At 46.4% G+C, this 23,764-nt stretch overlaps 1 protein-coding gene across 1 annotated transcript in view; it reads left to right on the top strand.

The window, feature by feature from the left end:
- The first annotated feature begins 542 nt into the window (after positions 1–542).
- Positions 543–23,764, top strand: part of KIAA1671 (KIAA1671 ortholog) — a 71,852-nt gene continuing 48,630 nt past the window's right edge. The window contains exons 1-4 of the mRNA XM_032198688.1: positions 543–589; positions 18,428–18,559; positions 19,093–20,749; positions 22,139–22,232. Of these exons, the coding sequence (XP_032054579.1) occupies positions 19,146–20,749; positions 22,139–22,232 (1,698 nt within the window). The 5' untranslated portion in view covers positions 543–589; positions 18,428–18,559; positions 19,093–19,145. The remainder of the gene's footprint in view (positions 590–18,427; positions 18,560–19,092; positions 20,750–22,138; positions 22,233–23,764) is intronic.

Genomic DNA, 23,764 nt, shown 5'->3' with positions numbered 1-23,764 from the left:
ACCCGCCTGGTCTGAGGAGAAACACCCTCATCTGAGGAGAAACACCCCTATCTGAGGAGAAACAGCCCTATTTGAGGCGGAATGCCCCCAGACTGAGGAGGAATGGCTCCGTACTGAGGACACACGTCCCCTTCACAGCCTAAAGCTCTGTCCCCAGCGCTGGTGACCGAGCTTGCCCAGCCACTGCCTGGCACGGGGGCTCTGGAAGGGCGAAGGGACACGGGGCTGTGCTTCCCTCAGGGCTGCCGCCGGCCTCGCTCCCGGGGCGGGACTCGAACCCGCGGCCTCCCCGCCGCCACCGGGGGGGGGGTGCAGGTGGAAGGGGCGTGGCCTCCCTCACCCTCTCGGGGTGGGGGCCGCGCGGTGGTGGTGGTGGTGGGGGCTCGGCCCCGCCCACCCCAGCGGCGCCGCGCGGTCGCCTTGACAACAGAGCCGCTTCCCCCCGCGGCCGGGCACTGCGTGGGGGCGTGGCTCGGCGAGGCCCCGCCCACTCCGCCCCGCCCTCCGCCCTGGCCACGCCCACCCCCGGGCCGTGCCCGGCCCGGTCGGCGCCTGCCCGGCGGGGCGCGGAGCGCGGCGGGGCCGGGAGGTGAGAGCGGGCGGGGGGCGCGGGGGGCGCGGGGGGTGCGGGGGGCGCTGCCCCCACCCCGGGGCTCCCCCCACACACCCCGGGGCACCCCCGGGCAGCGCCGCCTGTCGCTGCGGCACGGCCGGTACCGGCGGGGCGGGGAAGCACCGGGGGGGGGGGGTTTGGGGTGGGTTAGGGGGGTCCCGGGTGGGTCCCGGGGGGGTCCTGCAGGGGGCACGGCCGGGCAGGGGTCGGAGCCGGAGCCCCCCCCGTACCCCCCCGGTGCCCCCCCGGTGCCGCAGGGTGTTGCCGGTGGGGAACGGCCCCGGGGCGGCCATCGGGGGTGGGGGGGGGCCGCTGGGTTCCCCCCGTGGGTGGGGGGGTGGGGGGAGGGCAGCCGGGTGCCCCCGGTAACGGCGGGGCCGGGGAGAGCCTCGGCAGGAGGAGCCCCCCCCTCCCTCACCGCCCTTCGTGTTATCTCCCCGTGCCACCTCGGGGTGTTCCGGGGTGCTGGCAGTGGGGGGGGGGGGCTGGCGGGGGGCTCGGCACGGGTGTTTTTCCCCAAAATCTTCCATTCGAGTGGTTATCAACTTTTCGTGCTGTTTTATAGGGTTTTTGTCATTGTGTTTTGTGCTTTTTCCTGTAAAAATAGCCATGGGGTGTACTGGGGAGTCAGTCTGCGGTGGGTTTTGCTTCGGGATAGGCGAGAGGCAGGAATGGGGCTGACGGTGGAGGCTGCCCCTAACCCACCCCGGTGGGTGCCCGGTTGGACACCGAAGGAATTCCCCCAGTGAGGATCCAGGGTTGGGTCTGATCCCTGCCTCTGGGAGCGGAGGGGAGCGTCCACCCATCAGCAGCTTCATGGTGATGGTCGTGCAGCTCCTCTGCACGTCTCTGCTCTGAATATCGCTCCTTTCCCCAAACATCCCCAAGAACAAAATGACTCTGTCATAGCGCTGCCGCTCCCTGGAAGCAGCAGAAGCCCAGGGCTGCCCTCCCCCTGAAATTCGCCAGCTTGTCATTTTTCCCGTCCCGCTTTATACGCGGCAGTAAATGATGTGACTGCGGTCCAAGGTTGGTGCTCGCGGTGCCATTGGGCTGGGGGAGAAAGGTCGGCGCGTGCCCATCGCCGCCGCTCCGCATCTGGGCTCTGGCCGAGCAGATAGCAAGGTCCTGGGAAGGCTTTAATGTCTGGTAATTGAGTGGTTTATTGCCTCCGTTCAGCGCCGTGCTGCCAGCTGCACGTAGCTTTGATTTTCCTGTTTTAATGCTGTTTCCAACCACGTGCAGCAGCGCTGCTGCCTGCGATGCGAGCTGAGCCCCTCGGGTGTCCGCGGGCTTCCTGCAGGCCTGAGTTCCTCAGAAGAGAGGAAAAATGAGTTACGGCTTGGGAAGAGACTTGGCTGCAAGAATTTCAGCCTCCAAGGACGGTATTTAAGAAGCTCTCCAGCCCTGGTGCTGTGCAGGCTGAGCGCGGAATGGAGACTGTGCCACAAGGAGCACGCGTTCCCCGCGCGGCTCCGGCGTTGTCCCGGGCCCTGCTCCGGTCAGTGCCTTGTTTCCCTGGCTACTAGGTAATTCTGCAGCCTGCCTTGTCGCCTCCTTTCCCCTTCACATGGGCTTGGTTACGGTGAAGTAAAAAACGAGCTCTTTCTCCTTGGAGAGGAATGCGTTGCTGCGCTCACTGCCTGCTCCTTTCCGCGGGCTCGGTCTTTGCTTTCCCTCTGCTCTCGGAGCCGTCTTTCCTCGGGCTGCTCTTCCAAGAGCCATCCGAACAAAGCTGACACAGCTCCTGGTGATTTTTCTCCTGTCTGTGAGTTTCTAAATAGTGGTAAAAAAGCTTCCCACAGGCTCGAAAACCTCAGCGCAGCAGTGCTTGTGGGGATGCCCTACAGGTTGGTGGCACAGGGCTTGGACCTCGTGCTGCCCATGTGCCTGGACGTGTTGGTTCCTTACCGAGGAGTCCCGTCTATCCCCGTTTTTCTCCCTGAGCTGGAAGGTTTCCTCACCTCGATGCTCCACCGAAACCGGTGACTGGGTGCTGCTCCCTTGCCAGGGGAAGTTTCTGCTGCCGGTGGGTTTGTCACGCCGAGCTGCGTGCTGTGGAGGTATTTAAAGATGTGACTAGTGAAAGGGGTGTGTGCGTGCCTGTCTCGCTGCAAGTTTCAAATCCTTGGCATCCAGTTACATGCAGTGCCGCTGTCCTTTTCGTACTTCCAAGCTTTCTTTTTATAGGATGTTTTCCCGCAGGAGGGTATGAATAATGCTGGTTGGAAGTCTTTCACTTCCAGAGTTTGGTAGATTTTCACGTGATGCTGTTGGTGGCAGGGAGATGCTCAGTGTTCAGCTTTTCTGCTAGTTTATATCATTCTTTAACGTAGCCACAATCTTTTGGGTCTCCTTTTTCGATTCTTAAGCAGCAAGCAGCTTTGGGGAGGAACGTGCTGTGTCTATTCAGAACTTTAAGGTGCTGTTCACGGAGCAGATCACATTGTGTTCAGTGGGCTGTTGTAAAAGGGAGCCTGAAGTGAAGTGCTTGATCCTGCAAGTCCGGGCACGACGCTGCAGCGATGCTGTGAGCGCTCTGTATCACCTCTTTGTGCTTGGCGTGCAAGGGTGATGAGAAGCTGGGGGTGTTGCAACGTTTTAGGTGTGTTTTTTGTTTTCTGTGTAGGAATCATCCAAAGGCATCATGTGGGAAAAAGCCACGACCTTCTTGCTTTGGCCTCGGGACCTGTTTAAACGAGGACTCTCCTGGTGCGGGAGTGGCCTTTGGCACCGTGCGGTGGCTGTCCCCAGTTTGCAGCACAGGTGTCATAGATCTAGCAGCACAGCTAGAAGCCCTCGTGCTTGGTAAATTCTGGATGCCCCTGCAGCCGAGGGCACTACCTGCTCCCAAAATGTCCGAGCAGCGTGCTGTTGGGCTGCCCCCTGTGCTTCCCGCGGTGCCGAGGGCGTGCTCTGCCCGCTGGCTTCGAGTGAAATTCGTGGTGAAACTCAGCTGGTAGGAGCTGAACAGCTCATGGGAAAGGTCTGCTCGGGGGTTGAGGGTTTTTGTCAGGCCTAGAAGCGACTCTGTAAACAGCTTGATCGTTTTTAGGCTCCTTCCCCAAACCCACATGGCTTATTTTCTTGCTTCCAACTGTCCTTGGTTTGTTTTGGAAATGTGTGATGCTGGAACTACAGCAAGAAAGCTCTCAAACGGCTTTCAGGGCTGGGTGGGGTTATTTTTCAATACATCCGCTTAAGAAGGAGAAATTTCCAAATTGTTAATACATATTTTGGCAGTTTTCGGTACTTTACAATTACATGGAAACGATGGGGGTCGAACTTTTTTTGTACTGTTCACCTCTACAAACACACTTGAGGACAGGAAGGGAAACGTAACACTTTTTTAGGCTGGTGTGATTGTGGTGCTGTGATTTGGGCAGTGTGGGGCTGCGGGGGATTGTGAGCTGAAATTGCTGCTTGTTGGCGTTTCGGGTCCTGTCCTGTGAATGTGCGCTGAAGCCTCTGGGGGAAAATCTGGGCAGCCTTCAAGCCAGTTACAGAGCTGTTCCGTAGAAGTTCTTATCAGTATTAAATGCCCGAACTTTCCATTTTGAGCTATAATAAAGCCGTGGCATGCCTGAAATAAAACGAATATTGGACTCGCAACAGTGTGAGAACCGAAAGCTTCTCGCTGTTGTAATAATTATGAGTCAGGATGGCCATTAGCTTGCTGTAACAAGTAGAAAAAGATAACCAAACCTGCAGCAATGAGTTATCTGCATGGTTTTCACTTGGAGGGGGAAAAAAAAATCCTGCGTGTGCGCTCCAGAAGTTTCTTTAATCAGAGCAATCTTGTAGTTGCCCAGCTCTACAAGGCTGGGGGAGCTCGGTGGGAGGTGAGGACCAGGCTCTGCTGTGGTCTCGGCTGCGTGCCTGACCCAGTTACCGCTCGGCAGCGCGGTCCGTGGTGTGTTGGCATCACTCGTAAGCGTGTGTGTGCCCCTGAGCGAGGCCAGCCCGAGAGCAGGCAGCTTCAGCTTGGCCGCAGGGGCGGCTTGGGTGCACGTAAGATGAATGGCAAGATGGAAGAAAAAGAAATTAGCTGTGTTTTGGGGTTTGAAATGCTTGGGTTTGCATGGTGGAGAGGAGAAGAGGTGAAGAAGTGATGGTGATGATGGTTTTGCTTTGTTGGTTTTTCTCTTAAGTCTAAGAGTTAAAGCCAAAAAACGTTATCCTTCCTTTCTACGGGTAAAAAGCTGCTGGTATTTTAGTGAAATGCATGAAAATGAGTGTTTGTGTGTGCTTTTGGTGCAAACCATGTTGTCTCCATACACATCAGCCACTGTTTATGTTTTTGCAGTGGCTGTTTTTCTGGTGGTGGTGTTGGTTAAGCACGTGCCTTCTGTGCCTCTCATCGAGTGGCGCTAATAACTGGGCAGCTCTGGTATTCCTGCCGATGCAAACGTGGGGTGATCAATGTTGGTTAGTGCTTGGAAGACACAAACAGGAATGGAATTTAAGCCGGTGTTTATTCCTTTCTTTTAATGAGCTCAGACTCCAGCTTGGATTGGAGTCTGGCTGCCTTCTGAATTCAGCTCCAGTATCAGTAACTCTTGGTAGGGAGCGAGTGGTGCCAAAGCCACAGAGGGATGTTTATCTGCCGCGCGTACATTCAGCCATACAAGGCTTTCGATGGACAAAGCCCTCTCATCCGTAACGAAAGCATTTGGCCCAGCAAAGTCGTATGTTTTAAACAGGGCTGGAATTTCTGGCCACCATAATTGCGTTTGATTTTCATGAGAACGCTCTGAATTCCTCATTGAGCAGGACGAGCAGGGATGCCTTTCTAAAACGGGCATTGAGGCCCGAGCTGTGCAGTGCAGCTGGTTTGTTCCTTTACTTAGCGACCTTACAAGAAATGTCATTTTTGTTGCTTGTTGTCAAACAGTGCTCTGACTGTGTCGGTGCTTTCAAATGGCAGATATTAGTATAATTTGCCCTTAGAATATTTTAAGCACCCTAATGGTTACCTTAAATATCATCCTATCCTTACAGTATGCATCTATGAACAGTATAGAGTTTTTTTTTTCTTGCATGTTATATTTCAGCCTACGATAGCAGTTGTGTTTGAGAAAGTAGACATCGTGATTTATGCAATTAATGTGAAGTATTTATAAATCATGCTTGAATGTACGTGTCTTGTAATTCTTACTAGTCAGCGTTCAGTTTGTTCTTTACAAAAGAAAGGTTTTTAAGAGTATCCCATCTCTGTGGTTACCACTTGTAATGAAGAAGAGATTAAATGGACTGGTATGACTGCAGGAGGGTTTCTGGTACTAGTTCTGATCCTCTCACCCTCAAATGCAATTTTGCATAGTACTGAGAGGTTCTGGGTATTGCTCCGAGGTTGTGTGTGGTTGCAGGAGAGGTTTCCACGTCTCTGAGCTGTTCTCGCTAAACTTGACGGGGCAATGGATGTTTTCTGGTTTCCTTTCTTAGCTGTACTTGAATCACAGCACACATAGGAGAGGCTCATCGATAGTTGCGGATCAGCGTTTTGGGAAGGTCAGGGAAGCTGGTTTCTGCATGCTGAGCATTATGCTAATTCGGTTGTTAAACGTATTGGAATTGCGCTTCCTTTGGCTTCTGCAGTGCTTGCAGATTCCATCAGAGCCTCTGCTCGGCGCTCGGGGTGCTGAGGGTTAGCTCTGGGCAGGGAGAAGCCGTCTTGTGCCTGGTGCTGCCATCGGCTGCGGGAAGCACGACCACGGGGCTGGTTTGTACTGAGGTCCTTACTTGAGATGTGCGCTTAAACAGTGCCGCTGCCGGGCCAGTCTGACACCTGGAGATGAGAGCTAGGAGAGGCAGGAGCCTTGCTTAGGATGAAATGTAATTTTTTAAAATTTTTTTCGTTTTTATTTTTATTTTTTCTGGAGGAAAGGACTTTATTTTGGGATACAGGGCACCTGTGATGATTGAATTCATGGATTATGTGCAGACAAAAATGAAATGAGATTGTGTCTGGAAGCAGATGTGTAAGTTTGGTCCAGTTACTGACTGCCTCCTGCGAACAACGCGGAGCCTTTTCTCTTGTGTTTGGTCTTGAGTCTAGGAGCATGTATTAATACTGATTCCTAACAGTGTGTGCAGTAAGTACCTTTAGAGACTTGGTGACATCTTAAAGCATTTGAGATACGTGTTTAATGTAATGATCGCGTATGCTGTTGTCTTTGCTGGTGTTGGACTGTGACACAAAGTCAAAGAGAGTTGATTTTGAATCCACTTTTCTGCACTGTGGATGCATGGCTGACTGGGATGGGTTTTGCACAAGCCTGGCTCTATGTGGAGCAGGTTAGGTTATTTTAGGTTTCTTTGTTTTGGATGGCTTCAATTCCAGGTTAGCGGTCTTTCAAGTTGCTGCGTTTATGGGTGTTAAAAATGGTTATTTTAAAGTTAAAAATCCTTTCTTCTTCTCTGTTTAGCTTTGCTCTGTGAATGACTGTGCTCTTATGCCTGTTGCATCCTTTCTAACGATGTGAGAAACCTGGACTCGGTGGCGTTGCTCCCGGTGAAGGAGAAGCATCATTATACCTTGCGATGGCTGGAGCCTTTACGTGTGCTTTTGGGGCAAGACTTCTTTTACTTTTCTGCCTGCCTCCTGCTCATTTCATTCTGGGTGTTAATTATTGCTTTACAACCTTTGTAAAGGTTGACCTACACCATTCTGCTTGTGTTGGCTCCTTGAAGTACTGAGACAACTCTTCTGGAAGGCCATGTCTCAGCATCCTGGTAATTGCACTGGTTCCAGCAGGACCCAGTTGCTGATCGGAGCACAGAAAGACCTGTAAGTGTGGGAGGGGCACCCAAACTCAGCATTTTTGAGATCTTTAAAGGGTGTAGGGGAAGGTGGCAATGAAGCAGATGGCAGGTTAGCATCTGGAGAGGGGTGGGCTGGTGAGAGCCTTCCTGCCAGCCCTCCTGTGCATGTGTCAGCCAGTAAATCTCTGCGTTGTACGTGTGTTGTTTGACAGTCTGCACCTTTTATTAAAGGTTTCTCTGTTTTATCTTCATTCTGATGTGTTACATTCTGCGGCTCCTGTGCTTAAAACCTATCAGAAAGCTTAAAGGAGTGCTGTGGGGTTGTGGCACAAAAATACCCGTGCTCCCCATCCCGGTGGGACTGTGCTCGGACACCCGTGCTGTGTTCTGTGTGCTGCTGCTCTGCTTTCTGCCCCCCTCCCAAATGTGTAAGGCTTTATGAGACTGAACTGTTGACTTTCAGTTAATTGGCTATTTTTCCCTGTCTGTGCTTTCTTGAGCATATAAGGAGATGGAGGGAGTTGTTGTAGTCACAAAGCTTCCAGATAGCGTGCTGACCAGTAATTCATTACAGGCCTTGATTTTCCTGCGTAGCATCGTGTGTCTGAAGAACGAGGCAGTAAACAATGGCCAATGTGTAGGTTTTGTGCTGTCAGAGTTCTTGGCTTAAATGTGCTTTTGTTCACAAACGAGAAAAAAACAGGTCTGAGTCCTCACGGTCATGCAAAACTGCAGTGCCCTGTTAAATTTGTGGCTGCTGGTGGAGGAGGAAACTCCTTTGTGGGCTGCTGCTAACGAGGACTTGCTACCAGGTAATGAAAGAAGCAAAACTCCCAGTATTTCTGCAACGGGTAATTGCACTGGTGGTGGTGGGGAAGCTTAGGCAATTGGTGTATGTGGACAGCTAGATGTGACCGTGTGTGACAGTGGGAGCCTTATCGATGGAGCAGCAGTGGCTCCCCTGACACAAATGTTCTTTGCTTGGCAGCCTTTTTGTGGTACACAGCTTGGGGCAGGTTACAGATGCTGGATAGGAAGCGGCACCCTGCTGCAGTAATAATTCCTTCCCAAATTAACGCTGTGTTGAATATGTGGGGCAGAGGTCAAAGAACTATCAAAGCAATTCAGTACTTTGAAATTTTCAGTAGAGCAGATGTTGACATAGCATTTAACATTCTCTTGGCCAAAATCTGTTATTGAGAGTTTAACTTTTATAACAGTATTTTATTTTGACTCAAAATAGATCCACCCCTCTCTCTCTGGTCTAAATTTATTTTTGATTTTTACTGGACATGAGTGGAAAAATCTAAATCTGATGCTCATGTCTATTTGAGTTTTAATGGCTCTGTCTATATACTGAAAGGCATAACAAGTGCAAAATTAATCCGGTTGAAGATATTTTTAATAACTGCCTTGTTCAAAATCAGGTCATCTTTTAAGTACAGCATTCGAATTGCTGTTATAGGATCAACAACCTGGGAGGACTTCATCAGGCAGCCTTTCCTGCATTGTCCATAGTGCTGGGCAGGAGACTGGTGTTTTGGGGCTGTGTGCTGCTGCCCTGCCCTGCCAGGACTCACGCTGAAGCTGGATTTTCAACATGGTCTTGGGCCATTGCTGGGTGTGCTGGAAAACTTCACTCGGAGGTGATGCCGATACCAGATAAAATAAGTCCAACTTTAATTCTGCTGCTCCTTCCATTTCGTCTTGAGCATTTTTGGGCTCTGGGGTCCATGCATTAAAAAAAAGGGCAGCCACAGAAACTCCCCTGCATTCCCACTCTCAGAAGTGCCCACATTGGCTCGGCTCCTGCCAAGGGGGGAGGCTGGTTCTGGATGTGTGCTGCGACTCCTCGCTGTCAGCCACCAGGAATGCTGCGAGTCGAAATTTGCTAGGTGGTGCCTACGGCTTTTCTCCTTTAATGTTTGCAGACAGCTCAGCTGCATCCTGTGATAATTGAGATGAATCCTGGAGAACCAGAGCTTGGTGCGAGGAGCTGTAAACACGCAGTTGCCCTGCTGCTGAGCCTCCGAATGTGTGCTCGGGACCTGCTGCCTGCCCTGGTATCCCAACGAGGGCAGCGAGGTCAGGCTGTGGCGTTCCTTAATGCCAGCTCTTTGTCTTCTCTGGCTCTAACAATGAGGTATCATTCCCGTCTGCTTCACATGGGTACAGTTGTGGTACAGTTCTGTGGCAAGCTTGATCTTTAAGACAAATTCCTACGAGTTACAGGAGCAGCCTTGGAAGCTGCTCGTTTGCTCACAGAAGAGAGCAACCCGGGCTCCTCTTCAGGCCTCCAGGCCCAGCCCTGCTTCCAGCGGGGCCAGTGCCGTGGTTCTGCAGCTCGTTCCTCAGGTAATGTCCAGGACAAATATTTGGGGCTTGAGTGTGGTGGCTTGTTGGCCCAGCTGGGCTACGTGGTTCTGTCATGAGTTACGCAAATATTCGAAAGGTGGAATGGTGAAATTGCTCCTAGGCAGTCCTGGCTGCCAGAGTTGAAGGAGAATGTGGTGTTAGAAGTAAAATCCACAGCTGTTGAACACAGAGCTTTTTGGTGTGTGATTTTAAGGAAAAAAAAAATAGCAGAACACCAGCAAGTGAAAGCATCGAGTGGTATATACCTAACAAAAATATGCAGTGGCAGGTTTCGCTTTTGCTGGGTGAAAGCTTTAGAAGTAGCACAACGTGTTACGGCATCTCGGCTCCAAGTCTTTTGTGTGGTTTGGGCAGGAGTCTTTCAGCTGATGGTGGTTCAGCCTCAAAATTCATTCTTCACGACAAGTGCAGATATGAGCTAAGTGTAAACGTTCCTTCTTTTCACTGAAGCATAGGACCCTTACTGCTCAGACCTCAAATCTAGGTGTCGGTCACCCCCTGCTGTACATGTGCAGGACGGGGCCTGGCCTCCTGCTGGCTCCTCTGGTCGGGGCTGTGACGTTCCCCTGCCATGGTCAGGTCCTGTCCCGCCAGCCAGGTCTGCCCCAAAGACCTTTTCCCGGGGTCAAGTGGTTTTCCCTCTTTAATAAACATTGACAGTAGCTGTAGAGTGACCCGAAACAGCTGGCTTTGAACCTTCACAGTAAGGACAAATCATGGGGATTAGAAAAGGAAGAGCTCTCTTCCTTGTGGAAAGTGTATTTTAGCTTTGCCCAGGTGTTCTGCATTTATATATATATTTTCTAATCTGTCATTATTTCTTTATGGTATTCTCTCCCATTACTTTTTCCTTTGTCCTCTGTTTTTATGGGTGTAGGTTTTCTTCAGATGATTAAAGTGTTGAATGACCTCCTAGGTTGATGAAGGCAGTGCTTCAAGGCAGGTAGCTTCAGGTTTTCTTAATGTTAAATGCTGGATGAAACTACTTCGTGCTTTTCTCTGTGTGCTAATACCTTAATCCCCTTTTCAGGAATCGTGTGAACGTATAAAATACACAGCATTCATAAATCAGTACTGGAAACTCCAAGTTAATCACAGAACAGGCCAAGTTGGTTATCCTTTCTGAAGGTGGTTTCCTGGGCAGGGTCACAGATGTGCTCTGCAGCACTGGAAATCCTGTTAGAACTTGAGGAGGAAGATCCGAGGATTATGTGCTTGTCCTCTCCTAGCAACTCCTCTGACACAGGCACCTGCCCCGCGCAGAGGCAAGCAGGAAATGTCTTCTCACATCGTGCTATTTCTGTAATGCAGTGACCCTCAGAGGCTCAATTTGTACAAAACGATCTGTTCCCTCGGATTCCTTCCTGGGCGCACAGGGCGATGTGTCGGGTTTATTTCTGAAGGCTCCGTAGCCTTTGCTTGCAAGGGGTAGCTCTGTGAAGGCACTTGCCTATTTTTGTAACAAGTGGGTGGATTTTTTTTTCTTAATAATCCAAAGCCCACAGATCTGTTGTGCTCGGACCTCTGACCTGTGTGACCCAAAGGGGCCTGCACGGATCCATCTCATGAGCAAGGCGAGCGTGGCACCTTTTGAAGGTCTCATTAGTTTTGCCTGTTTGCATACTGGGTGGCAAACAGCCAGTGTTTTACTGTGGGGATTTTCTGAGGGATATTTGCTCCATGAAGTAAGCAGTATCAATGGCAGTGTCTGTGTAGTTTTGGAGGAACCTGTCCCAGCAGTCTGGCTGTTGTCTGTAAGGTGCTTACAGCAGCTGATGGCTCTGATGGCAGCGATGCTGTGAACGAGATGGAGAATTCGGGGCTCAGACCCGTGTTTGTTGGCACTGGGATTGGATACCCTTGTCCTTTGTCCTCCCTCACTACCAGGAGGAAGAGAAGTGTGGACAGCTGGAGTAAATCTGGTCAGGTGTGGGTGGTCTCCGAGCTCCTTTTACTGTCGGAACTCGGTGTGGAGGGCGGCTTCCCGGAGGGAGGCTCAGCTGGAAGGATGCCGGCCTCTTCTCCGGCCTCTTCCCCATCCCACACAGCCCCGTGCTGTGGCCAGCTCGGTTCCCTGCTCATCCTCTTTCAGCCACGTCCATGGGACCAGCTCGGGGCCGGAGGCTGAGGACCCAACCCAGCGTGGCCCTGCCTCATGCCCCGGGGCCGTGGGTCCTGCTGCTGACGGTGTCACGCTGGATGCGGTTCTGAAACAGTTCAGGCCAAATCTCCTCCCTTCCAAGCAAGGTCACAGAGGCTCCAAAGTGGTGTGAGTACATTAGCATGTGATTAATTTTGTTGTGGTATGCAGCATGGTCAGATGACAAATAAGACAAATCTGAGGATTTAACCCTCTTCCTCTAGAATCTGTGCAGAAAAAGTTATCCCAAACAAAGTTTGTTTTAAATACAATTAAACGTGGAGTTCAGCTTCAAGCACAGAGACTATGTTGTTCCTACAAATTAATATGTAACTTCCTTCTGGATAATAATGATTCTGAACAGGTTTGAAGAGAAGTGCCAGGTCACAAACTTAACTCTTTGCCCTCTGTGTGCCGGGGCTGTAACCCTCACTGCCTTTCGGGGCTGCAGGCAGAATAGAGACCTGAAACAACTGATCATGCTCCTGTAAGAGCATTGCTTTGACTATTGTTTCATCAGTTCCACGGTCAATTTGTCTTGCTTGTAGCAAAACCAGATCATTAATATTTCATCTGGTATGCAATGCAATTGCTTCTGGAATGTCTTTACATGCTAAACTGCATCTAATGTTGGGGAAGTCATTTGCAGGCCTTGGTTGTGGGTGAAACGCATTTACAAGGATGAAACCTAAGCGAATATTAACAGGAGTCGAAGCAGACCACAAAAACAAATGTTTGATGACTTAAGCAAACAAAGCAGCACTTTCTGAGACCTGCTGGGAATACCGACCTTCCGCACAAACATGCTCCTAGCCTAGCTTCAGCCTTACCAGTAATTCACGTTGTTCCTGCTGAATGTCATCTTGTGTTGGCAGAAATCAAGATTTTGTTTTTGTTCTCTATTTCAACTGCTGAAAGAATTGGAGTTTCTGAAAATACCCACCCACTAATGAGCCAGGTGGAGTCCCTCATGCAGAATGCTAGCTGGAAATGAGAGATGACTCACTCAGGAGGGTAAGGATGCACAGCATCTGATACCAAAAAATAATGATTCACCACAAATTCAAAGCGTTTTGCCTTTGGATAAGGTTTGTTCTCGATGGGTCTCGTGAGACTCTCATAGCAAATTAGCTCGGTGGAACTTGGAAGGGAAGAATTTGCTCTGAAACTCTCAATGAGATGGTTGTGGAGGATGAAATTATGGAAGAATGAGGTGTAATGAGGTGCTTGTGTGGGTCAGAGGAAATGCCTAGCGTGCTCTTTCAGCCTGTGTGCCCTTGGCTGATCTGTTTTCAAAGAGAACAAACCGGCAAAGATAATCAGGGCTTTTCCTCCTGCTGCAAGAGTCTTGCTTTGACAGAGTTGATCATGGCAGTGAAGATGTTGTCCATAACTGTCTGCAGGGCCATATGGTCACACTTAATGTTCCGAGGTATCTTTCTGCTGGGAATAATAACAGATTCTTCATTCAAAACTGTTTGACCCTACTGGGGGGAAAAGCCTCCTGGTGGAGAGGAGCGGTGGTGGATGCTGCGTGGGGGGAGGAACAGCAGAACAAGCAGGTGATCATCCAGAGCCACATGAAATGGTTTTGAAGGGTGAGATTCTGAAACTGCTTTTGAGAAATAACTGGAGACGAAATCCTCTAGTTCCAGGTCTGTTCTGCCCCCTGTTCTTTTCTTTCTGAACAGAATATGCACATGCTGGGAGCAGACTAATGCCTGAAGCATCGCTGCTCATTAGTGGGTGTTGTGATTTGTATAGATACACCTTGTCTAGCCACTCTTAATATGTGATGTGCAAACAGTGTTAAAAAAAATTATATGGGACTGACAGCTTTGGAAGAGGACAATTAGAATAATATTTTTTTACACAAGTCATCCCCTCCAGACCAATCTTTTTGTCTCCCAAATTCAGCACACTCAAGGGTGGCTGCCCCTGCCCTACCACCCTTCCCATGCAGTTTGACTCAGCTATGGACGGTTGCATTTTCCCTTTGAATCCCATTTTAACATTGTGTTTACCTGATTGTCTATGTCAATTAATTGCCCTGCTACACCAAGAATGTAGTCTTAGATTTATGTTGTCCATTACATGGATATACCAATTATTTAACTTTAAATTTATGATTTCGTTATATAAATGCTATTTCCTGTGTAATTGCCTGTTACATGCTTGGAGTTCTTGATGATTTGCTAGCTGCTTAACTACCTTCCTTTGTAACGTATGTTAAAATATGTAAACTATTAAAATATAAGGTGTAAAGTTGTCCCTCTAGCACTGAGCTGCCAGCACATAATCGAAAGGACACTTGAAAATATTTCTGTTCTTTTCTGCATGTCTACATCTCAGGGAAGCTTTAGCAAGTGATGATAGTTATGCAATTGTACTGGCAATAGCAATTAGAGATTTATAAGTGCTTGTAAACGCAGCTATTTATAGGATGGCACTCTCTTTAACAAAACACTAATCTTTCTCTGCAGTGGAAGAAAATGTCAGGGTGGAGTAGTTCGGTCTTGTGTTGGGACTGGACTGTAGCAGCCAAAAGAACAGTGCTCTGCCCTTTGTTTAAACCAAGGGCTTTAAGCAGCCTTGCACATGAGGAATGGAGAAGGAATGTTTTAAACTGTGCAATACTTTCAGATATTAATATTGAATATCTATGGGGCTTTGTGGGTCAGGTCTGTCTTGTGAGATGTGGAATTCTTATTTCCAGATCTCAACCTGTAAATAAAAGCTCCTTGTTCTATTGAACCTCTTCTTGTGAGTCAGGGGCAGGAAAATTTTGCTGAATGTTATTGCTTGTTCTTACTTTGTCAATAAATATGTCCAGGAGTACTTTTTAAAAAATAAAGCCACTTTGGCAGTGTTGTCGTTAATACTTCTTTACGAGAGGCCCTGTCCGTCCTCTTAAATATAACTGATGGTTCCCATTTCAGTGCAAGGTGGTGCTACTAGCACGAGTCAGGCTTAAATCCAAGAATAGGAGGAGACTTTATGGCCGAATTAGTTGCCCAATTTACTTAGTTATCAAAGTTTCAGAAAAGTTGTTTTCCTCTGTGCATTTTTTTGTGCTATAGTAAGCCTTATGTTCTGGATAGCGTTCATGCACACTGCTAAGCCATTTCTTTTTTAATACATGCACAGTAAGTGATGGGATTAAATAATTAGCTGGGTAGATCCTATCAGCGACTCTCCAAGTGTTGCAGGAAGCAACAGAAGGATGGCTGCTTAAAAAAGCTGCCTTGAATTGCTGTAGGCTTTGATTCCAATATGTAGCCATTGAGGGAGAGAAAAAGTGATTATTTTTTTTAAGGCCCAAACAAATAATGGAGAAATCTTCTGTAGAAGGAGTGAAATAAATGTACATTGTACAGAGGGTGCTTGGATTTGTTGCCAGTAGCCTGTGTGGCTTGCTGTGTGGGTAAAACCCTGCCAAGCAGACGAGCCATCGCTGTTGGCTGGTACAGTTGTGCCTGAAGAAGGAAAACGTCGTGTTGCTTTGGTGGGTTTCTGATGGAGCATTCTTAGTAGAAACAGCCACGGTCACTGATTAGAGCCCAGCTTTCTGATTGCTTTCAATTCTCTAAATGGATTTATTTCTTTTAGAGCAGGGAAGCTTTCCCTGTGGAATTTGTGCTTTCCATCCCTACACAAGACAGATGAATTTGTTTATCTGCTGGGAGGCTCCGGGACCCGTTGCAGACGATATTGCTTTGTATCATGTAAAACATCCTTACTTGTGAGCGAGGAACTTGGCAGGAATCACGTGATTTGTGGTGGGTGGAAAAATTATCTGCAGGCCGCTGCTCCCGTTGTCCTAAGAGGCTTAGGGGAATTACCGTGGGTGTAAATAACAGCGCTGCGTGCGCCGCTGGGCACGGCGCGCCGGGCAGGCTGGAGCGAGGGGTGATGTGTGGAGCCCTTCCCTCACCAATATCACCCGAATTATGCCACGAGGAGAGGAATCCACTCTGATTTCTGCTGAGCAATGTTACTAGGGAAGACCAGCTGCTTAATGAAAGCCAATGAAAGGCAGCACCTCGGGGCACTGAGGGTTTAAGACTGAGCACGGAGGGGTCCACGTGTGTCCGCTGTGGTCACCGAAGCCAGGGAAGGTTCCCAAATACTTGCTTTTGGGAACGCATTTCGGTTTGAGACAGATGAAGTGGAGCGAGGGAGGAGACCAGCTGGCACGCACCCTTCTTGAGGCGAGCAGGCAAAACATTAGAAGTCATCTCGGTGCCGCGGGTACGTTCGTGTGCGTGGGCAGAATGTGGCAGCAGGGAAGGGGAGGAAAGGGAAGGGTGGGCATGGGCAGGGGGGCGCGGGGCACAACCTGTCCCCATGCTGGGGACACGCCGGTGGCTGTGGCAGCGAGGGGTGCGCGGTGACAGCAGGCACCCACGTGGTGTCATGGATGCTGGCAGCGTTTGAGATTCTCATGTGAGTTGGCTACAGTTGATTTTTTTTTTTAATTTCCTCAAATTCTGTGAGTGGCTATGTTGACTAGCTAGTATGTTGCTAGAGAGAAGCAAATTTATCTAAACCAAGGTGTGTGCCTCAAAACTGAGGTGCGATGAGTAGTGTATGTTACACGCGACACGCTGATGGCACGATTCCCCTTTATCTGTTGTACAGTTTCTTGAAGTTCTGGGAGCTTCATAACTTATAAAAATATACCCTGTTTTGCATATGTTATCCCCAGAATATTTTGTTGTGCCTTTCTGAACGCTTGCCTGTTTGGGGTCGTGTTTTTGTTGTGGGGTATCTGAGTAATACAAATTGAAAGCCTGGAAACAGCCTTCATGAGGTCATGTAGAGAAATGGGATTTCAGCTGTGAAGCTGAAGTGTAGTGCAATAAAACTACAGAAAAAGTATAACCAGAAAGGGTAAATTGTGCTGTAGGAATGGTGGCTGGAGAGCCGTGTCGCATGCTGTTAGCAAGGATTAAGTCCCACGTTGTATATTTGCCGCCTTGCGTTCCGTTGAGGATCAAGTTTTATTCCATTTAAGAAGCTCTGTGCCGCCTCCTTCTTTTCCAAAGAAAAGAACTGTGCTCTGACACAAACAAGCACACTCGAGTCCTGCACCTTGAGTTTTTGTTTTGCAGTATTTTCTGTTAGCATCGTCCGTGTTTCAGCAGGAGTTACTGGGCTATGTTTAGAGCACGACTGCTCCTCGCAAAGCTTTTTCATCCTTGGAATGCGAGAGCATTTTAATCGGATTCTGATGGTGTTTCTTAGAATAAGGAGTGGGAGCGGGAGGAAGATTTCATTAAGATCTGTGAGATCGTGGAAGGAACAGATTGATTCGGATAAGCTGATGGGGTTAGCAACTATTTTGGAAAGAAGAGGTCGTGGACTCGAGGGGACTAGCGCAGCGTGTGTGTAAGTAGTTGAGACAGAAATTCAAGGGGATTGAAAGATGAAAGGGCCCTGGCAAGGTGAGCGGAGTTTGTTGGCCTGCCTGGGAGATGAAGGCACAAACGCAAGGGACAAAAATAAATCTCTGCAGTTTGTGGTGCAGTTGTGGTGCTGCTCAGCTTCAAGGGAAGCTGAAGGTGAAACAACTGCTCTAGGTGGCAGGCGCAGGAAGGCACCAGTCCGGTCTTTTAAATATTCACATGCACAGAAGATCCACATTCCACAAGACCCGAAAGTACTGATATTTGTAAAGTAAATGCACAGAGAAATGGATCGGGAGAGTGACACTGTGTGACGCTTCTTCAGAGACCACCCAGAAGTGGACAACACAAAATAGAGACCCTGAGTGAACGATGATGAAATACAGCCTGAGTTTTTCCTAAAGACTAGGAATATGATAGCTTTTAAAAGAAAAAATAACGCATCTAACCTCGTATCCACGTGCATTGGCTACAAAGTTTAAATATTTTTTTTATTAGGGAAAAATTTAAACAGAAAACATTTATCGGTTACTGCTGAAATCTTAATTGCTGCTGGTTTTCCCTCACCTCTGCAGTAAGAATGTATTTAAAGCCAAAGCTAATCTCCTGCCATTGTTCGGGAGTTATTAGAAAAACTGCTTTGTCATGGTAAAAGCCGTGTTTAGGCTGAAAATCAGCCACTTGAAGGTCAGCCTTCAGGTAGTCCTTCACGTAATGTTGTCACAGAAAGGAGCTTTACAATAGAAAGTAAATTACAGTAATTGAGATTACAGTAACACAGAGCTCAGTGTTTAACCAGTGATTGACAACACTTGAATTTGCAAACAGTACTCAGTGAAATGCGGATTTAACTGTGTTCAAATTTAACATCTGTCTATCACACAGACCAAATTATTTACCCTTCACAGTTATGCCAGGCTTTAAGTGATAATTTCTTGTTGATTCTTTAGTAACTGGAAGTTAAACGGTCTGATACTCTGTACAGTTAAATCTGGTGGCTTTGTTTCAAAACAAGAGTCAGCTTTTTTCCTTGAAATACCCGGGATTTTTGTCTCCTGTGGTATTACCCATGTAGGTCTGTGTGTGTGCCATACCAGAACCTGAACGCTCTTTGTTTATTTGCAGGAGATGTCTGATCAGTGTTGCTGAAGTGATCGCTGTCCCCTGTCGTTAATGTGATCTTGGCAAGCTCTGCTGTTCACTATGACAAGTGGATCGGCTCGGATAGATCAGTTGCAGCAGAAAATGCGAATTATGGTAAGTAGCAGCAAAGCTTTTGGAAATTTGTAGAATATGCATTTATTTCTGTTTAGTTGTAGGCCTTAACTAATAAGTAATAAATGACATTTTCAGTTACAGTCATCTCCATACTTTTGTTAGTATGAAAGAATATAGGCAATGCATCTCAGCAGCTATTTCTATTATAAGTTGAGGTTTATATATCAACACCAGGAAGCCTGCTTCAAAAATAAATAAATTTATTTTTTTAAAGTAACTCAGCAATTGAAATCTGTTTGGCTAATGGTAACTCAGTGCTGTGCAGATGCTGTTGCAGGTTTTGTCATATTACTTGGTTGTTAGGCCAAATCACTGAGTAATGGTGCATTTTGTTGTTTGTTTTTTTCAGAGGAGAAGTAAGCTTTTCATTATGTGATACACATGCTCTGTAAAGAGCAAATCTGAGATGCATCTTAATTTGAATTTAGCCACCTTCCGAATTAAAATTAGAATGAGTTTATTTGATGTTCATGCTGACTTTACATCAATGCTTTCATTTTCTTTCTGTGTAGGTTTTTCTTCTGTGCTGGATTTTTTCAATTCTGTTGAATGTGTAATTACAACTATGGCAACAAGAGTAGAAATAAATTCCACTTTGGCGTCTTTGACGACAGTACCTGACTTAAAAGAGATCAGAAACGAAGATAAATCACAGCGTGTGTATGTAAGTGTGCTTTCAGATGTAACTAGCAAGAAAAAGGAGTCTTCAGCATCACTAACACTTGAAGAGAAGAACAAATTTGGGAGTACTTCAAGATCTGCAACAATGCCCTCGCTAGGATCCAGGCCAAGACTTTTCCCAAAGCCTTTTTCTAAAGATACATCTTCAGATACTTTTGCTAATGTAAAACCACCTGTTACAGCTTTCAGATCAAGTAGTCTTATTAGAAAGCCCAATGAGGAGACAACATCTGTCAAGGTGTTAGGTGGAAACGTTCCTCCGTTAGTGGATCAAAAAGTAATTGAAAATGAAAGTAAGGCTGGCAGTGAGGTCGTCACAAACATGACATTCTACACTGGTCCCAGTGCAAACACTGTCATTCTTTTTGAGGCACCAGGAGCAGAGCAATCAAAGGTGAGCCTGGCCCAAGAAAAAACGGCTGCTGATGACCGCAGAGTGTTTAGTACTATGCAAACAAGGGAGCTTCAGAGCAATGCCAAGCTGGAGAAACCATTTCAGCCATCTGAGACGTCCAGGAATCCTGAAGGGTCTCTTCCTAGGCAGACATCGGTTTCCTCTAGTATTAGACTGGTCTCTTGGAACTCCCTCAAAACCGGTGCAAAGAAAGATGCTTATGAAGATCATCCAGGGGAGAAAAACAATGATGCAAGTAATATCAACAATAAAGTTGATTTCTCTACTGATTTGCAGCAAAGGCCAAAACATAGACCAGTATCTGCTATTTTTCTGGAATCGTTAAAAGATCAAAAGCATCGTCCTGTGGAAGCTCCTGAGGAAAAGTCTCCTACAGAGAAATCATTGGTCAGAAAACCCAGGCCTTTGTCCATGGACCTGACAGCTAAATTTGAACTTAAAGATCTTTCTTCTTGCAAGAAGACATGCTCATCCCATGAGAGCAAGGAGAATGTGTTTTTAACTTCTTTTACTGACAAGGGCTGTCATGATCCATCTGAAATGGGGCCCAAACCTGAAGAAATGGAATTTAATAAAGGCAGTTCTTCAAAGATAAATTTGAAGTGCAGTAGTCAGGACACTGGCATCCTAAATAATGGAAAATACATATGGGAAACAAAACACAAATCTAAAAGTGAGCAAATTGAGACAAAACCAGGAATAGTCACCAACTTGCATGGTTCTGAAAAATCCTTTGAAACAACTAGTGAAAGCAGAGCTAATAGGGATGGGAAAAAATTTGATCAAAAGGAGACAAGTGTCTTTCCAGGCAGTGAAAGCCCTGCAGCTTCCTCAGAAAAAGAGAACAGTATCAAAAGAGGCAGTGTTAAAAAACACATCAGTTTGTTTACTTCAGAAAATCCCAATAGCTCAATAGATACAGAGCCTCTCCCTTCAGCTGCTGAGAGGGAAAACAGATGTATGAACATCCAGCAGAGAATCAAAGAACTGACAACAGAAAATACCGATGCTAAGCCAGGGACTCTACGCAGATCTCTTCAGTCACGACCGCTTTCTGCAGACTTGACAAAGATGTAAGTTTCAGAAAAGTCCTATTTAATCATCTTCATCATATTCCATAAAACTTGCTCTATCAGTACGGTACAATGTCTGCACATTTTGGTTCTACTCAGTGTAATTATTCTTTGTAATACTGTTCTCAAACCCCTTTACATCCACCATGCCAAAAAAAGAATGTAATGAAATATACACTGACAAAACATGCTGTCAATATTGTAACTCTTGCATGTTACTGTAGCAGTACATCTATTAAAACTGCATACATTTTGAAATCTTGAGGTGTGCCCTGTAGGCTGTAGGCTTACACATTTGTGAGGAAGCAATGACTGAGATTCCCTGTTCTAACTATGCTGTGTTGATGTCCGTCCTGTTGCCATCACAGTAGTTTTTCTTCAAAATAATTCTGAATTTTATTTCAGTTGACACAGGAGAGACAGAAATGCTTACTGTGTCTCTGACAGTGGTATAGAATACTACATTTTTGGCCAGGCTGAAACCTTATTTCAGTATCAGTTAAGGCCTAGAGATCTATGATGTGCATTCTGCCTAACTGTGGCAATGAACTAGGGGAACATCTTGGATTTCAAGACTTGCTCTACCAATAACATAGAAAGCTCTCTGCTTCCTCTGATGTAAGTCAATCCTGCAACCTGTTTTTCTGCAAATTTGCAGTTTTTAGAGCCCTGTTAGTGTAATATGAGATCTGTTAACTTTGACATACTCATACCAACAAAAAATATTTCTCTGTAGAAAGATACTTTGGCCAAGATAAAACGTGTTCTTTCAGTGCAAAGTTGGGTAACTGATTATTCCAAATCAGGAGAATTTGTTTTTTTGACATGGATAAGAGCTATGGATGGTACTGCAAAGTGCATAAAGCACAATCTGAGGCCATGCTGCAGTGCCTGGTGCTAGTCTGGATAGCTCATGTTTCATACACAATGGGAAAGAGGAAAGGAGGGAGGGTTGCTGCTTTGGGTAGTGTGTCAGGGTGTGCTCTGTGTAATGAAACACGGCAGGTGTTTGGCTGAAAGGACCTGATTTTTGAACAGTGGAGTAGAGTAATTGTTCAGCAAATCGTAGTGCTTTTGCTGGATGGAAATAAGGGGAATATAACTGAGGCATGAGAATGTTAATAACTTTTCCACTATTTTGCCTCGTCATGCATCTCAATTCTTGCAGTATACAGTAAGCTACGTTACTAACAATTTTTTCAGAAGCAATAATCCTTTGGTCTATTTACAGTAAAACCACTGAATACTGTTGTAACACGAAATAGCAATGTTTCTCCTTTAAGAAATACCATTTATTGGATGATTTTTATTGACAGCAGACTGATGATACATCATCTCATTTGGTAGGAGGAGTGCATTTTAACTGGAACTAAAAGTCTTTTCTCTTAGGTTTTCAAGTCCGACATCAAGCAGTGAAGTGAAGACTGAGAAACCCGCTGATATCAGAAATGGCTCTGTGAATGAAACTCAAGAACATCAAAAAGTAAGAAAATGGCATCAGCCGACATAGTTTCCAGTTAGGCTCGCCTTTTGAATGCAGAGAGCACTGTACCTTGTGTCCCATTCTGTCTTTACCAATTGATGACTTTAAAGTGGGCATGGAGAGTATTAAGAATGGCATAATCCTAATAGGTTTATCTGTGTAATTCTATCTTTAGGCACTTGAGGAGACAGGTTGCTAAAGAACGGGAGTATTCTGTCTGTGTTGAGTATTTAAAAAGTTAAACGTGCATGCTGCAGGGAAAATTAACTCCATCCCAGCCAGATCCAGTACAAATGCATGCAATAGTATAGAGTGAAAAATATTTTGTATGCTATTTCAGTGGGACTTATAACACATGAAAACCTGTAGTGAATAGACTATGGCTGTTGTGGTTCTGTGCAGTGATTATTTTCTCTAAGCGTAGCATTAGCATAGTGAATTTCCACATCCCAGTCACAGTTCCTTGTTATGTGCTGTATGTTTCATGTCAATCTCCTAAGTAACATTTAACTTAGAAGTTTTGACAATAAAGTTCTGTACAGAAAGTTCCATTTGCTGTAAAAGCTGTGAGGCTGTTTCTGTTTCCAAGGAACACTTTGGTGTTTCAAAACAATTTCTCTGCTAAGGCTTCGTAGTATCAGAGATTTAATGTTGTTTTGTGGATATTTCTTGTGAGTTCCCATGGCTGTGTTTTTTCTTCTGCTGAGGTTTAAGACAGGAGTGATAAAGAAACTAGCAGCTTGATCAGAAAGTCTCTGTAGATTATTTTTTTTTAATTTTAAATAGGGTAAATTTATTTTAAAAAGAAAATCTTCCATTAATGGTGGAAGTACTGTTTTCAGAATCAGACTATTAAAGTAGGACTAAAACATTCCCTTGCTCTGCCTACAGGAATACAGATCAGATTTAGAATAAGTCATTATTTATAAATTTCTTTCATGTTAATTTTCTGTCATTCTTCAGTTGTGGGATGTGCTTTTTTAAGAGACTCTTAAGTCAATTCCATATTTTATAATTTTTAATTTGAAAAAGGATTGAACCCTTGTAGGATCAGGCAGTGGTTTTTGATCATCTTTATTATTTGTGTGCTGTTTCTTCAGTGAATGTTATTAAGAGAATAACATTGTTTTCTCTTATTAAGAGAAACAGATTTCGGGATGCTAGTTATATTTCTGGAAAGTAGATAATAGTAAAGAATTGGCCCAAAACGTCAATTCCCACTTTCCCTTTAACTCTTTCCTGCCTCATCACACCTAAGCAGCTCCAGTTGTAGTTACTCAGCTCTTCATATCCCTTGCAGTTACTGACTGTATCACTACTTAGTGAATACCTATATCTGAAAAGACAGTTTCAACAAAATGTAGTAAAAGTACATTTGCTCTCTGCCAGGAATTCAGACTTCCTCTCAAGGTGCCTGTGTCCTGCGGTGCTGTTCTGTGCTTTGCTTCCAGACCCGAGCTCAGGAACTCGGAATCATGCATGTCTCATGTATTGATGCTTCATACGTTCTATCATTTCTTGATTTAAAAGTG

The sequence above is a fragment of the Aythya fuligula genome, chromosome 17 (assembly GCF_009819795.1).
Source record: "Aythya fuligula isolate bAytFul2 chromosome 17, bAytFul2.pri, whole genome shotgun sequence".
NCBI classification, from domain to species: domain Eukaryota; kingdom Metazoa; phylum Chordata; class Aves; order Anseriformes; family Anatidae; genus Aythya; species Aythya fuligula.
The sequence above is the reverse complement of the archived record's forward strand: the minus strand, read 5'-3'. Positions and strand labels throughout refer to the sequence as shown.